At 38.8% G+C, this 18,227-nt stretch overlaps 1 protein-coding gene across 1 annotated transcript in view; it reads left to right on the plus strand.

Annotated features, from left to right (window-relative positions):
- PLXNA4 (plexin A4) overlaps positions 1 to 18,227 on the plus strand; it is a 1,088,215-nt gene that overhangs the window by 818,571 nt on the left and 251,417 nt on the right. The window contains exon 10 of the mRNA XM_053716394.1: positions 13,265 to 13,465. Coding sequence (XP_053572369.1) covers positions 13,265 to 13,465 — 201 coding nt within the window. The remainder of the gene's footprint in view (positions 1 to 13,264; positions 13,466 to 18,227) is intronic.

Below are 18,227 nucleotides of genomic sequence, written 5' to 3' on the forward strand. Positions count from 1 at the left end.
ACACATGCTTTGTCACTCACACAACACACAGGTGCTTTCTCATTCTTACACATACTGGTGATGTCACAGTCTCACACACACATGCTTTGTCACTCACACAACACACAGGTGCTGTCCAGTACTTACACACAGGTGATGTCACAGTCTCGCACACACACACACATGCTTTGTCACTCACACAACACACAGGTGCTGTCTCATACTTACACATACTGGTGATGTCACAGTCTCACACACACACACACACACACACATGCTTTGTCACTCACACAACACACAGGTGCTGTCTCATACTTACACATACTGGTGATGTCACAGTCTCACACACACACACACACACTTTGTCACTCACACAACACACAGGTGCTTTCTCATACTTACACATACAGGTGATGTCACAGTCTCACACACACACACACACATGCTTTGTCACTCACACAACACACAGGTGCTTTCTCATACTTACACATACAGGTGATGTCACAGTCTCACACACACACACACACACATGCTTTGTCACTCACACAACACACAGGTGCTGTCTCATACTTACACACACAGGTGATGTCACAGTCTCACACATACACACACATGCTTTGTCACTCACACAACACACAGGTGCTGTCTCATACTTACACATACTGTTGATGTCACAGTCTCACACACACACACACACACACACATGCTTTGTCACTCACACAACACACAGGTGCTTTCTCATACTTACACATACAGGTGATGTCACAGTCTCACACACACACACACGCTTTGTCACTCACACAACACACAGGTGCTTTCTCATACTTACACATACAGGTGATGTCACAGTCTCACACACACACACGCTTTGTCACTCACACAACACACAGGTGCTTTCTCATACTTACACATACTGGTGATGTCACACACACACATATGCTTTGTCACACACACAATACACAGGTGCTGTCTCATACTTACACATACTGGTGATGTCACACACACACAAGCTTTGTCACTCACACAACACACAGGTGCTTTCTCATACTTACACATACTGGTGATGTCACAGTCTCACACACACACACACATGCTTTGTCACTCACACAACACACAGGTGCTTTCTCATACTTACACATACTGGTGATGTCACAGTCTCACACACACACACACACACATGCTTTGTCACTCACACAACACACAGGTGCTTTCTCATACTTACACATACAGGTGATGTCACAGTCTCGCACACACACACACACACACACACACATGCTTTGTCACTCAGACAACACACAGGTGCTTTCTCATACTTACACATACAGGTGATGTCACAGTCTCACACACACACACACGCTTTATCACTCACACAACACACAGGTGCTTTCTCATACTTACACACACAGGTGATGTCACAGTCTCGCACACACACACACACACATGCTTTGTCACTCACACAACACACAGGTGCTGTCTCATACTTACACATACAGGTGATGTCACAGTCTCACACACACACACACACACACGCTTTGTCACTCACACAACACACAGGTGCTTTCTCATACTTACACATACAGGTGATGTCACAGTCTCACACACACACACACACACGCTTTGTCACTCACACAACACACAGGTGCTTTCTCATACTTACACATACTGGTGATGTCACAGTCTCACACACACACACACACACACACATGCTTTGTCACTCACACAACACACAGGTGCTTTCTCATACTTACACATACTGGTGATGTCACAGTCTCACACACACACACACACACATGCTTTGTCACTCACACAACACACAGGTGCTTTCTCATACTTACACATACAGGTGATGTCACACACACACATATGCTTTGTCACTCACACAACACACAGGTGCTGTCTCATACTTACACGTACAGGTGATGTCACAGTCTCACACACACACACACACATGCTTTGTCACTCACACAACACACAGGTGCTGTCTCATACTTACACACACAGGTGATGTCACAGTCTCACACATACACACACATGCTTTGTCACTCACACAACACACAGGTGCTTTCTCATACTTACACATACTGGTGATGTCACAGTCTCACACACACACACACACACATGCTTTGTCACTCACACAACACACAGGTGCTTTCTCATACTTACACATACTGGTGATGTCACAGTCTCTCACACACACACACACACACATGCTTTGTCACTCACACAACACACAGGTGCTTTCTCATACTTACACATACTGGTGATGTCACAGTCTCACACACACACACACACACACATGCTTTGTCACTCACACAACACACAGGTGCTTTCTCATACTTACACATACAGGTGATGTCACAGTCTCGCACACACACACACACACACACATGCTTTGTCACTCACACAACACACAGGTGCTGTCTCATACTTACACGTACAGGTGATGTCACAGTCTCTCACACACACACACACATGCTTTGTCACTCACACAACACACAGGTGCTTTCTCATACTTACACACACAGGTGATGTCACAGTCTCACACACACACACACACACATGCTTTGTCACTCACACAACACACAGGTGCTTTCTCATACTTACACATACAGGTGATGTCACACACACACATATGCTTTGTCACTCACACAACACACAGGTGCTTTCTCATACTTACACATACAGGTGATGTCACAGTCTCACACACATACACACACATGCTTTGTCAGTCACACAACACACAGGTGCTTTCTCATACTTACACACAGGTGATGTCACAGTCTCACACACACACACACATGCTTTGTCACTCACACAACACACAGGTGCTTTCTCATACTTACACATACAGGTGATGTCACAGTCTCGCACACACACACACACACACACACACATGCTTTATCACTCACACAACACACAGGTGCTTTCTCATACTTACACATACAGGTGATGTCACAGTCTCACACACACACACACGCTTTATCACTCACACAACACACAGGTTCTGTCTCATACTTACATATACAGGTGATGTCACAGTCTCACACACACACAACACCAGGTGCTGTCTCATACTTACACATACTGGTGATGTCACAGTCTCACACACACACACACACACACACACATGCTTTGTCACTCACACAACACACAGTCGCTTTCTCATACTTACACATACAGGTGATGTGTCTCACAAGAGGATCATCCAAGATATTTGTTTCCTAAACTTTGCACTCCTGTTAGAAGTGCAGCTACTGTTCATGTGACGCACCAAGCAATGTCACAGGAGAGAGACAGAAGGAGAGGCAGAAAGAAAGAGAGAGACAGTGGAAATAGAGAAGAAAATGAGAAAAAGAAAAAAGAGGGAGAAAAGTAGAGTGCCAGAATGACAGGGGGTTAGGGAGAGAGGCAGAGAGACAGTAGGAGAAAGAGAGAGAAGAAAAAGGTCAGAAGGGAGAGAGGCAGATAGAGAGGGGGAGAAAGAGATAGTGAATAGGGTAGAAACGTAAAGGGAGAAAGTGGGAGAGAGGGTGAAAGAGATAGTGAATAGGGTAGAAACGTAAAGGGAGAAAGTGGGAGAGAGGGTGAAAGAGATAGTGAATAGGGTAGAAACGTAAAGGGAGAAAGTGGGAGAGAGGGTGAAAGAGATAGTGAATAGGGTAGAAATGTAAAGGGAGAAAGTGGGAGAGAGGGTGAAAGAGATAGAGGAAAGAAGCAAGAGGAAATAAGAAAAGGAGAGAGAGATAAACGTAGAGAAGAGAGGAAATAAGAAAAGGAGAGATAAACGTAGTGAGAAGAAGAAAAGTATAGAGAAAGTGAGAAAGAGAGAGAGAGAGGGAAATAAATAGAGAGATAATATTAAATGTTATATAAGATTATAATATTTACTTCAATTTTTTTTGACTGTTATAAAAAATTACTCTTAAGCTGTGACCTCTATTTTGAGCATTATAAAATAAAGCAATGACAATTGAAATTAGATCTGGTGCCAATGGAACTATAAATTAAAAAAAAAGCAGCTTTATTGTTTTATTAGTAACAGCTACAAACAATAGCCTTTTACGTCAGTTTTATCTAAATTTCCATTAAACACAAGTGAAATATTAAACATCTAATCTAACATGAAGCATTTTACACTGTTTTACTGGTACAAAGATCACTAGTTTATATATATGTGTGTGACTGTATATATATTTATACAGTCACATATATATATATTTATATACACACACATAATATCAGCTAGTTAATGGAACCTGTATCACCCCCCTCTAAGAACAATAATCAGGGATATATGGTGCACAGAGGCTCAGGAAAATTATAACATGCAACAACAAAAAAATAAGCCAAACTCATATACAAGATTTGATATAAAAAGTGTAGGTAAAGAAATTTAGGGCTAAAAACATCAATAACAATATGAATATTTATTTGCAGATCAACAATAATCTATGCAGCAAAAATGCAAATATGAACATACTCTCACCAGTTTTAATGACTGTAAATGTTGCACCTACATTATTTCTTGCATTATATTTTAGGCAGCATTACATACTTATCCAATTTAGTCACAGGCAGCATATAAATAAAGTTTATATGTAAACATTTAATCCCAATCCAAAACTTGAACATACCTTCCAGACTTACTGGCTCTCCCAGGCTGGCCATGCTCACTTTCCAGGAGAAACTCAGACAACAACAAGCAATTTTGTTGATGTTTTACTTCCTCATAAACTGACAGGCATTCCTCCCAAACACTGACATTGTGTGCTATGCTGTCTTTGTCAGGTGATCAGGAGGAATATCTGTGAACTGCTTCTACAAGGTGGAAACTTGTTAAGTAAATGAAAAAAAAAATAAAAAAATTATATATTAACTTTAAACACGTCAAGATTTTTGCTACCTTGGATGACTCTGATATGACTGTTGTAGTCAACCCTAAGAAATCTAGTAAGCTAAACAAGTACTTTGATGTTCTCTCCACTGTGGAGTTTTTCCCGGTTCCAGACAGTGCTACAGAGATTATTGCATGGGAATGGGAGAGACATGGTATTCCCTTTTCTCCGTCTCCGATTTTCAAGAAAATTTTTCCAATAGCGGACACTATTAAGGAGTCTTGGCAAACTACCCCTAAGGTGGAAGGAGAGATTTTCACTTTGGCTAAGATGATGACTATTCCAATTGAGGATAGTTGTTCTTTTAAGGACCCAATGGATAAGAAGTTGGAAACATTTGATGGTTTGATACGTTGTCTGATTCTATTCAGATAGATACTCCTTTTGAGGAGATCCAGGACAGTATTAAGGCTCTCAAGTTAGCCAATTCCTTTATTACAAATGCTTCCTTACAGGTCATTAAGCTGGGAATTTCTGTTTTTGTGGTTCTAGAACGCAGAGCCTAATGTTTGAAGTCCTGGTCTGTGGATGTTTAGTCTAAGTCCAAACTTTTGGCGATTCCCTACAAGGGTAAAACCTTGCTTGGGCCTGGTTTGGCTGAGATTATCTCAGACATTACTGGAGGGAATGGATCCTTTCTTCCTCAAGATAAGAAGAATAAGCAGAAAGGATGTCAGAGTAATTTTCATTCCTATTGTACCTTTAGAGGTAAACCCACCTCTCCTTCCTCCAAACAAGATCAAACCAAGTCTTCCTGGAAACCTAGCCAGTATTGGAATAAGGGGAAGCAGTCTAAGAAACCGACAGCTGACTCCAAGTCAGCATGAAGGGGCGGCCCCTGATGGTCTAATAGGTGGCAGACTTTCCTTCTTCGTTCAAGCCTGGATACGAGATGTCCCGGATCCCTGGACGGTGGACATCGTATCCCAGGGGTACAAAATAGATTTCAAGACCTTCCCTCCCAGAGGAAGGTTTCTTCTCTACAGATTATCTGTAGACCAGATAAAAAGAGAGGCGTTCTTACATTGTGTCTGAGAGTTATAGTTTCTGTTCCTCTTCAGTAACAAGGTCTGGAATTTTACTCAAATCTGTTTGTAGTTCCCAAAAAGGAGGGTACGTTCAGGCCAATCTTAGATCTAAAATGCCTAAACAGGGTTCCTTCCTTCAAGATGGAGGCTATTCGCTCCATTCTTCCCTTGGTTCAAGAAGGTCAATTCATGATAACCATAGACCTAAAGGATGCGTACCTTCATGTTCCCATACACAGGGATCATAACAAGTTTCTGAGGTTCGCCTTCTTGGAAAATCACTTTTAGTTTGTAGCTCTTCCATTCGGCCTTGCCACAGCTCCCAGAATTTTCTCAGTTATCCTGTCCCGGGGCATTGCAGTAGCACCTTATCTAGACAACATTCTGGTTCAGGCGCCATCTTTTCAACAAGCAAAATCTCATACAGAGATTGTGTTGTCTTTTCTCCCACGGTTGGAATGTGAATTTAGAAAAAAGCTCTCTGATTCCAGCCACAAGAGTGCAGTTTTTAGGGACCATAATAGACTCTCTTTTAATGAAGATTTTTCTGACAGAGGTCAGAAAGTTAAAGATCCTCAAGTCTTGCCTAGCCCTTCAGGCCTCTCTGCAGCCATCAGTGGCCCAATATATGGAGGTAATTGGTCTGATGGTGGATTCTATGGACATTTTTCCATTTGCTCAGTTCCATCTCAGACCTCTGCAGTTATGCATGCTGAGACAGTGGAACGGAGACTATGCGGATCTTTTCCATGAATAGTTCTGGATCAGGTGACAAGAGACTCTCTACTGTAGTGGTTGTCTCAGGAACATCTTTCCCAGGGGACTTGCTTCTGCAGACCCTCCTGGGTGATTGTGACCATGGATGCCAGCCTTCTGGGTTGGGGAGCAGTCTGGGGTTCGTTAAAGGCTCAGGGCTTGTGGACTCAGAAGGAGTCGGTTCTGCCCATAAATATCTTGGAGCTGAGAGTGATCTTCAATGCTTTTCTGGCCTGGCCTCAGTTAGCTTTAGCCCGGTTTATCAGGTTCCAGTCAGACAACACAACATCGGTGGCTTACATCAACCACCAGGGGGGAACTCGGAGTTCCTTGGCCATGACAGAGGTGACCCAAATTATTCAGTGGGTGGAGACTCACAACTGATGTCTTTCTGCAATCTGCAATCTGCGATTCTGCAGATTTTCTGAGCAGACAGACCTTTCATCCCTGGGAGTGGAAACTTCATCCAGTGGTGTTTTGCAGTTTGACTCTCAAATGGGGGCAGCCAGAACTGGATCTCATGACTTCTCTGCAGAATACCAAGCTCCTGAGGTACGGCTCAAGGTCAAGGGATCCGTAGGCAGCTCTGATAGATGCTTTGGCGGTTCCTTGGAACGTCAGTCAAGCATACCTGTTTCTTCCGTTCGCTCTCCTTCCATGGGTCATTGCTCGGATCAAGCAGGAGAGGGCATCTGTATTTCTCATAGCCCTGGTGTGGCCTCACAGAATCTGGTATGCATACCTAGTGGAAATGTCATCCTTTCCACCTTGGAGGCTTCCTCTGAGGACCTTCTACTTCAAGGTCCCTTCCTTCATCCAAATCTCGTTTCTCTGAAGCTGACTGCTTGGAGAATAAACGCTTAATTTTAACTAAGCGTGAGTTTTCTTAGGTGGTCATATAGACCTTGATTCAGACTCGCAAGTCTGTAACGCATAGGATCTACCATAAGATCTGGCATAAATATTTGTATTGGTTTGAATCCAAAGAGTCAGGATTCCTAGGATTTTGTCTTTTCTCCAGGACGATTTTGTCTTTTCTCCAGGTGCTAGTGTAACTTCGGTCAGGTTTTATTTTACAGGTACTTTTGTATTTATTTTAGCTAGGTAGTTATTAAATAGTTAATAACTATTTAATAACTATTCTACCTAGTTAAAATAAATACAAACTTGCCTGTAAAATAATAATAAATCCTAAACTAGATACAATGTAACTATTAGTTATATTGTAGCTAGCTTAGGGTTAATTTATAGGTAAGTATTTAGTTTTAAATAGGAATAATTTAGTTAATGATAGTAATTTTTATTTAGACTTATTTAAATTATATTTAAGTTAGGGGGTGTTAGGGTTAGGGCTAGACTTAGATTTAGGGGATAATACATTTAGTATAGTGGCGGCGACGTTGGGGGCAGCAGATTAGAGGTTAATAAATGTAGGTAGGTGGTGGCAATGTTAGGGACGGCAGATTAGAGGTTAATAATATTTAACTAATGTTTGTGAGGCGAATGCGGCGGTTTAGGGGTTAATATGTTTATTATAGTGGTGCGACATTGGGGGTGGCAGATTAGGGGCTATTAAATATAATGTAGGTGTCGGCGATGTTGGGGGCAGCAGATTAGGTGTTCATATCATAAATATAATGTAGGTGGCGGCGGTGTCCAGAGTGGCAGATTATGGGTTAAAATTTTTATTATAGTGTTTGCGATGTGGGAGGGCCTCGGTTTAGGGGTTAATAGGTAGTTTATGGGTGTTAGTGTACTTTTTAGCACTTTAGTTATGAGTTTTATGCTACGGCGTTGTACCATAAAACTCTTAACTACAGACTTTTAAATGTGTTAGGACTCTTGACGGGGTAGGGTGTACCGCTCACTTTTTGGCCTCCCAGGACAGACTCGTAATACCGGCGCTATGGAAGTCCCATAGATAAAAGACTTTACGAAGTTTACGTAAGTCGTTTTGCGGTAAGGCCAAAGAAGTGTGCGGTGACCCTAAACCTTCAAGACTCGTAATACCAGTGGGTGTAAAAAAGCAGCGTTAGGACCTCTTAACGCTGCTTTTTCAGCCTAACGCACAACTCGTAATTTAGCCGAATGTTTGTTTGTTTTTTTATATAGAATTTATATTTTATTTACCGTTTGTAATTTATCTCCTTTACGAGTTCAAACTCCGCCCCATGTAAGATTTCTGATTGAGCTCAGTGACGTGTGCAGCTGTCCCACCTCCCATTTTTGCTACTGGCTCTGCACGTTCATGATATGGGCATTAAAGTGCGCATGCACATAATCGACTTTCTCAATTAACTAGGTAAACATTGAATCACGAGATTCATTGTTTACTTCGTTCACAGATAGCGCACAAGAACGCATAGAGCTTCTGTTCCATCCCCTTATCAAAAACGAGCATTAATCGATATGTGTATCCTAATAAATAATAAACTTTAGCCATTGACAATTAATTTCTATTTGGCCAAAATCATTGTTATAAGAAAAAAATATTAAAAACATCAATACTTACTGTATCGGCTACAAGTAAACAATGAATCGATGTGCATGAAATGATTCAATGTTTACTTTGGCATAGCCATACAATTAAGGATAAGCGTAGTACGCATGCACCAAAGAAATTGTGGACGTGCATTTTGTATAAGTAAATATTTTTGATTGATGACATGCGGCAAAGGAATTGATTTTGCGCATGCGCATATGGAAGCTTGACGCTATTGCCTCCCATAATGACATAGCGGACCAAGCCCGTAGACATGCATTTCCATTGTATGTGTCAGAGACAATGATTTATTGCTGCGAGGGGGGCCGGCGGGGGACTACAAGCGAACATAGCGGTAAATAATAGATTTGATTAAACTTTTACATAGGATACTAACAAAAATAAGATACTAAATTGATTCGATGACAAACAACTGTTTACTAGAGGATCTTATAACAGAGTTTACCATTCCTTTAAGTTGTTATCTTGGAAAGTCTTGTTTCTTGTTGCAATAACTTCTACTCAAAGAGTTTCTGAACTCTCAGCAATCCAGTGTGAATCTCCTTATCTTATTTTTCATTCTGATAAGGTGGTTATAGATACTAAGTTTGTTTTCCTGCCTAAAGTGGTCTCAGTTAAAAATATTAATCTGGAAATCATTGTTCCTTCTTTGTGTCCTAATTCTTCTTCTCATAAGGAATGTTTGTTGCATAATTTAGATGTTGTGCGAGCGCTAAAGTTCTATCTTCAGGCGACTAAAGACTTTCATCAGTCGTCTGCATTGTTTGTTTGTTTTTCAGGGAAGTGTAAGGGTCAGAAGGCTACGGCTACTTTGCTTTCTTTTTGGCTGAAGAGTGTTATTCGTTTGGCATCTGAGACTTCTGGACAGCAACCTCCTGAGAAAATCACAGCTAATTCCATGAGAGCTGTCTCTTCTTCCTGGGCTTTCAAAAATGAAGCTTCTGTGGAACAGGTTTGCAAGGCTGCAACTTGGTCATCTTTGCACACTTTTTCCAAATTTTATAAATTTGATATGTTTGCCTCGGCTGAGGCTTTTTTTTGGGAGAAAGGTTCTTCAAGCAGTGGTGCCTTCTGTTTAGGTTCCCTGTCTTGTCCCTCCCTTATCATCTGTGTCCTCTAGCTTGGGTATTGATTCCCAACAGTAATTAATGATGATCCGTGGACTCACAGTGTCATTAGAAAGAAAACAAAATGTATGCTTACCTAATACATTTCTTTCTTTCTTGACACAGTGTATTTTTCAGACAGTTTTATTGTTTATATAAACCTTGTGTTTCTTCCTTTCTCTCCTTTCCTTTGGTTGAATAACTGGGGGTTGTGGGTAGGGAAGAGATACTTAACAGTTTTACTGTGATGCTCTTTGCCTCCTCCTGCTGACCAGGAGTGATATTCCCAACAGTAATTAATGATGATCCGTGGACTCACCGTTTCAAGAAATAAATACATTTATCAGGTAAGCATAAATTTTGTTTTATAATAAAGAACCTTTAGAAAAACATTGTAAGACAAGCAAAAGGCAAATGCTCTTCGTTAAGATGACATTAGGCTGGGGTGAATGTCTCATTAGATACAGTTGGTAGATACCTTTGGGAGTCTTCCTGGTTGGTCAAGACATGATTGGCTGCCATAAAAAATGGATGTTCTATTTATAGAGACTTCTCTACACTGGTTGGCTGGCAGTTGTAAATACACAATTTGCACAGCTTTTAAATACTTGTTTAAAAGATTTATTTTGGATGCAGAGCTTTTGCTGTGTAGTGCTTAATTACTGATACATAGTAAGTATCTATTTATAAAATGACTTTATATTACATTTTATGTATGACAGAGCAACATTTCAACATGATTACATTTTTGGCCCCTAAAAATGAATGGTTTTTGCATTGACATTTTAAGTAACATAGCAGTATCAGTTTGGCCAATACATTCTTTGTACTAATTCTCAATGGGCCTTAGTGGGAAGAACTAAGCAATGAGCATAATTGTAAGTGCTTATAAATGAGCCTTAGAAGGACGTACACATCTGGTAAAATGGTATTAGTTTTAATTTAAACTTTCACTTCAAGTTTTTTCCAAACAAACAAATATATATATATCAACATGTTTAGATGCTGAACATTCATATGGATGACAGATATTTTTTTGAGTAAATGTCCGTTTAATGGGACAGTCTACACCAGAATTTGTATGGTTTAAAAGATAGATAATCCCTTTATTACCCATTCCGCAGTTTTGCATAACCAACACAGTTATATTAATATACTTTTTACCTATGTGATTACCTTGTATATAAACCTCTACAGACTGCCCCCTTATTTCAGTTCTTTTGACAGACTTGCATTTTAGCCAGTGAGTGCTGGCTCCCAGGTAACTCCATGTGCGTGAGCACAATGTTATCTATATGACACACATGAACTAACGCCCTCTAGATGTGAATAACTGTCAAAATGCATTCAGATAAGAAGCGAACTTTAAGGGCTAAGACATTAGCATATGAGCCTACCTAGGTTTAGCTTTCAACTAAGAATACCAAGAGAACAAATCTCATTGCTGGATCTTATTTTGTGGAACCTTAATTCCTTGTTAGTCTTTCTCTAACTATTATGCACAACACCCCCAATCTCTTTGCAAATATATTTTTTTATTAAATCCAGAGAAATAGAGAAAAATATTTTTTTTCTTTCTTGCTTTAGTTTAAAGAGTTGGCTCCAAAGCTCCATCAATAATGAAAGTGCAAAGACATGTAGAAGAAAAAAAAGCTTTTACTCCAGCAGTATTGAGCTCTAATCATGACTGAATGTTTGGCCATCGTCTGATATCCTGCAGGGTTTCTATCACTTCCCTTTAAATTACTCTCAGAGGAGAGAAGACCAGTTTGATTCAATAGCACAGACTCCTGTTTGAACAAATCAGCAACGAGCTGCATTTCAAGCAAATGAAATAATGTTTTAGAAGAAGCCAGAACGAATCGCACACGTACAAGTAGTGAGAATTGGAATTATATATAAATTGAAAAGGTATGTGGTTAGATGGTAAGAACATACAGCTAATGTGCTGATTTATTGGAGAGCATAGGTTGGAGAGTGAATTTCCCCAGACGTACAAAATGAATTATACTGCATTTCTTTTTGGGTTTACGGTGAGTTTTAGCTCCTTAGCCGAAAGCTTTGCAGTTTGTCATATCCAAGATCCATTGTGCGGTTACCTTGTTTATGTGACATCTTTCTGTGCTTTTTTGTCGCAGCTTTTTTAGTGAATACAGTTATTGCTATTTCAGTTGTATCATGAAGTTGCCTCATTTCTTAGTCTGGTGGTTGCTTTTGTTATACAGCAATAGTATGGTGTGCTCTCTTTTTAGCACATTTCTGTCCTATATAGACAAATACCTTTCACTGCATCAGTCTGACCATATCCAAAAGCAACGCCTAGAATATAAAAAGAGGCAACTTCAAGATGTAACTACCCGCATAGCTTTTCAATGTATATATGATTCCAATTTCCAATGTAAGTGTGCGATTCATTCTGGCTTCTGCTAAAACATTATTTAAAGGGACAGTCTACACCTTAGTCATCCTAACCTTAGATTAGGCTGCAGATTTGACATCAGCAGTGGGCGGCGTTTTTTCAGCCAGAAGCTATATTATTTTTTAAATAACTTTTTTACCCTTCCTGCTGCATGATATAGAAAGTGGTGCAGGAGGCTATTTGCAACTAAATCTAAGGAAAGCACCATGTATAGCACTTGCTGATTGGTGGCTACATTTTGCCACCAATCAGCAAGCGCTACCCAGGTGCTAAAATGAAAATGGGCCGGCTCCTAAGCTTACATTCCTGCTTTTCAAATAAAGATAGCAAGATAAAGAAGAAAATTAATAATAGGAGTAAATTAGAAAGTTGTTTAAAATTGCATGCTCTGTTTGAATAAGATACATTACAGGTTCTCCATTCTCCCCTGTCTTTATTAACCATTAAAGATATAACATTTACCCTGTGGGAAGATGAAAGCAGTATTGAGTGAAATCTTTTCCTATGTCTAACCTTTTTTCTTGTGAGTAACAAAGACATTATATTGCTGCAGTAATAACCTGTGTTTGTACTTGTAGGAATGTCCCCAGCTTCTTCAGACTGAGAAGATCTTGATTCCTGTAGAAGTGGTCAAGCCAATCACACTCAAAGCTAAGAACCTGCCACAACCGCAGTCAGGACAGAAAGGATATGAGTGTATCCTTAATATTCAGGGAAATGAACAGAGGGTCCCAGCCCTAAGGTTCAACAGTTCCAGCGTACAGTGCCAGAACACCTCGGTACGTAACAAACGCTACTTAGTACTTTATAGTCACATCTTAAAGGGACATAAAGATACAGAAAGAAAAAGGTACATTAGTTCATTTTCAATGTAATAGTTTAATATCTAATACTTTGTTTAAAATTGTGTGTACTAAATAATGCTATTTTATTGTTTGTTTGTTTTGCTTTTTGTGTGTTATTACTTATGAGCAAATGAGCAGTCTGTGCACAAACACGTACGTCCTCTTTTATACGCACAATATCATTTTATTAGTTAAATGCCTTTAACTGGTAGATTTGGGGGGGGGGGGGGTTACATTAAAAAATGGGGTTTGCTACTTTGTATTCACTTGTTCCAATTGTAGATTTATATTCCACTTTAATGTATATTGTAAATTATTAGAAAGTGATTTATTTACAGAAATTCCCTTAGATTTGATAAGATTTTCTAAAGAATTTAAAGGAATATGAAAACCCCTTTTTTTCTTTTGTGATTGAGACAAAGCTTACATTTATTAAAAAAAGGGCTCATTATTTACTTTTTTAATTAAATTAGCTTACATCTCATGGTATTTTTGGAATATCTAGCTAGGTATCAGGCACGTCTGGTACACTACATGACAGAAAACACTGCTGCCATCTAGTGTTCTTGCAAAGGTATAAACATTGTTAAATCATTCTTGCAAAACTGCTGCAATATAGTGCTCAAACAGGGGCACTCTACTGAGTCTATCTACCCACTTTCAACCAAAGATAGAAAGATAAACAAGGCAAATATGATAATAGAAATAAAATGAATACATTTCTTAAATTGTTAGCTCTTTCTGAATCGTGAAAGAAAAATTTTTGGTTCCTTGTCCCTTTAAATATATAATAGAATAGCTACTATATGTTAGCGAAATATTCTAGCTGCTGTAAGCAGATACAGAAAATATGTTTCACTTAGTAATTGGACAAAGTCATTTTCAGTATGGTTTGCTCTCTGCCCCCTTCTTAGATACAATAATTAATTTTCACAAATAAGTTTATTTAAGAAAAAAAAAAAACATTTGCCATTAACTCCTTAGTTGCCAGAGGGGGGCGCAATGCTTTGCTAATCAATGAGTTGCAGCTCTAGCTGAAAGCCAAAGGGTTACATAAATTATTTCTATGATAATTAAGTTTTATGAGCTTGAACAAATTAAGATTCAAGATAGGAAAATTCACAGTTTTATTACAGGTTATTGCATTGTGAACATCTTGTGTGTGTGGTTTTTTTTTTTTTTTCTCACCAGAAATTCTTAGCAATTTATGACTTGAAAAATTAAGCACAAATGAAATACTTTGTATAGCGTAGCCTTGGGGCATGGAATATACGATCGGATGTGGGGTATTCTGGCAGCTGCAAGATGTTAAAAGCTGGGCTTTATAGACAGTATTATTCATAAGTAGACTTTGTGGAAGTTTGATACTTACAATAGTTTGTTTCCAGACTATTCATATGATGGGGTAACTGGATAGCATCCTACACTACGCCCGACCAAACAGGAAATGACAGATCTAATGATGAGGCCTGCATGGCAGTCTCCTTAGAGATACATTATTTTATTTATTTTACAGTTGTGTCAACTTAACAAAATAACACAAAACCTTTATTGCAGGTACCGTATGTGTTAATATCAAGCTCTATCAGTGTTTGTGCATTATATCTGATCAAAAAAGAGAAAATTATAAATCTGAATGGACAGGTGTGTCCTTTCATTTATTTACATGCAGGACCTTTATGGATTTTTTTCACCAATCAAAACAGGTGCACATATAAGAGAAAGAAAGACTTAGGTCTAGATCAGAAATGAGAATCACACCGTTGCAACTTTTTTGCTACATAGTTAAAAGAAACCCTTTTGCTATAATGGGCTACTTTGCCTCAGATGGACAAATTTCCAGACTTGGGAACCTGCCCACATTACTTTGTGGCAAACTGTACATTCGCTGCTCATATGTGCTATTGCACAAGCACTTGTTTTAGCAGAACCCTCCCCCCTGCAGTCGCGAAACTAATCACATGCGAGCAGGACCTGTCAAACACCCAAACAAACTATCCGGCATCCTGTTTACACCCATATACACAAATGCACATATACATGCTCACACACAGATATACACACATGCACACACATGTATATGTTCTTATGCCCACAGACATATACACATGCACACATATACACATGTATTCATGTTTACACACACATATACACACATGTACACATGTAATTAAGCTCATAAATATATGTACTCTTGCTCACACGTATATACACAGATGCACACATACACACATGCACTAATGCTCACACACACACGCACTAATGCTCACACACACATACACACATGCACTAAATGCTCACACACACACATACACACATGCACTAATGCTCACACACACACATACACACATGCACTAATGCTCACACACACATACACACATGCACTAATGCTCACACACACATGCACTAATGCTCACACACACATACGCACATGCACTAATGCTCACACACACATGCACTAATGCTCACACACACATACACACATGCACTAATGTTCACACACACATGCACACATGCACTAATGCTCACACACACATGCACTAATGCTCACACACATGCACTAATGCTCACACACACATGCACTAATGCTCACACACACACATACACACATGCACTAATTCTTACACACATACACACATGCACTAATGCTCACACACACATGCAGTAATGCTCACACACACACACATATGCACTAATGCACACACACACATGAACTTATGCTCACACACAATTACACATATACATACACACATACATACCCACACTCTTTAAAGAGACATGAAACCCAACATTTTTCTTTCATGATTTAGGTAGAACATACAATTTGAAGCAACTTTCCAGTTTACTTCTATTATCACATTTTTTTCATTCTTTTGGTATCATTTGTTGAAGGAACTGTAGCGCACTGCTGGTTTCTAACTGAACACATGGGTGAGCCAATTTCAATTGGTGTATATATGTAGCCACCAATCAGCAGCTAGAACCTAGATTATTTATCTGCTCCTGAGCGTACATAGATAAACCTTTCAGAAAAAGATAAAAAGAGAAAGAAGCAAATTTAATAATGGAAGTAAATTAGAAAGTTGTTTAAAATTGTATGCTCTGCCTAAACCATGAATGTCTAATTATGACTTTACTGTCCCTTTAATTCTAGTCATCCTTAAAGAAAATTGTATTTTATTACTCCTGTCAAACTGTTTCAGACTCACACTGCTTTACTTCTTTGTTTATATAAACTAAACATTCCTGAATGTATGGATATGTCTCATATGTCAACATTAGCTTATTTTTAGATGTTGCAAACTGAGAAGTTGCGGAACACATACCTTAGCATACACAGCATTATAATGCTTGATCAAACACACATACCTTAGCATACACATCATTATAATGCTTGATCAAACACACATACCTTAGCATACACAGCATTATAATGCTTGATCAAACACACATACCTTAGCATACACAGCATTGTAATGCTTGATCAAACACACATACCTTAGCATACACAGTATAATAATGCTTGATCAAACACACATACCTTAGCATACACAGCATTATAATGCTTGATCAAACACACATACCTTAGCATACACAGCATTATAATGCTTGATCAAACACACATACCTTAGCATACACAGCATTATAATGCTTGATCAAACACACATACCTTAGCATACACAACATTATAATGCTTGATCAAACACACATACCTTAGCATACACAGTATTATAATACTTGATCAAACACACATACCTTAGCATACACAGCATTGTAATGCTTGATCAAACACACATACCTTAGCATACACAGCATTATAATGCTTGATCAAACACACATACCTTAGCATACACAACATTATAATGCTTGATCAAACACACATACCTTAGCATACACAGCATTATAATGCTTGATCAAACACACATACCTTAGCATACACAACATTATAATGCTTGATCAAACACACATACCTTAGCATACACAGCATTATAATGCTTGATCAAACACACATACCTTAGCATACACAACATTATAATGCTTGATCAAACACACATACCTTAGCATACACAGTATTATAATGCTTGATCAAACACACATACCTTAGCATACACAGCATTATAATGCTTGATCAAACACACATACCTTAGCATACACAGTATAATAATGCTTGATCAAACACACATACCTTAGCATACACAGCATTATAATGCTTGATCAAACACACATACCTTAGCATACACAATATTATAATGCTTGATCAAACACACATACCTTAGCATACACAGCATTATAATGCTTGATCAAACACACATACCTTAGCATACATAGCATTATAATGCTTGATCAAACACACATACCTTAGCATACACAGCATTATAATGCTTGATCAAACACACATACCTTAGCATACACAGCATTATAATGCTTGATCAAACACACATACCTTAGCATATACAGCATTATAATGCTTGATCAAACACACATACCTTAGCATACACAGTATTATAATGCTTGATCAAACACACATACCTTAGCATACACAGAATTATAATGCTTGATCAAACACACATACCTTAGCATACACAGTATAATAATGCTTGATCAAACACACATACCTTAGCATACACAGCATTATAATGCTTGATCAAACACACATACCTTAGCATACACAGTATTATAATGCTTGATCAAACAC

This window comes from Bombina bombina, chromosome 6 (assembly GCF_027579735.1).
Source record: "Bombina bombina isolate aBomBom1 chromosome 6, aBomBom1.pri, whole genome shotgun sequence".
NCBI lineage: Eukaryota > Metazoa > Chordata > Amphibia > Anura > Bombinatoridae > Bombina > Bombina bombina.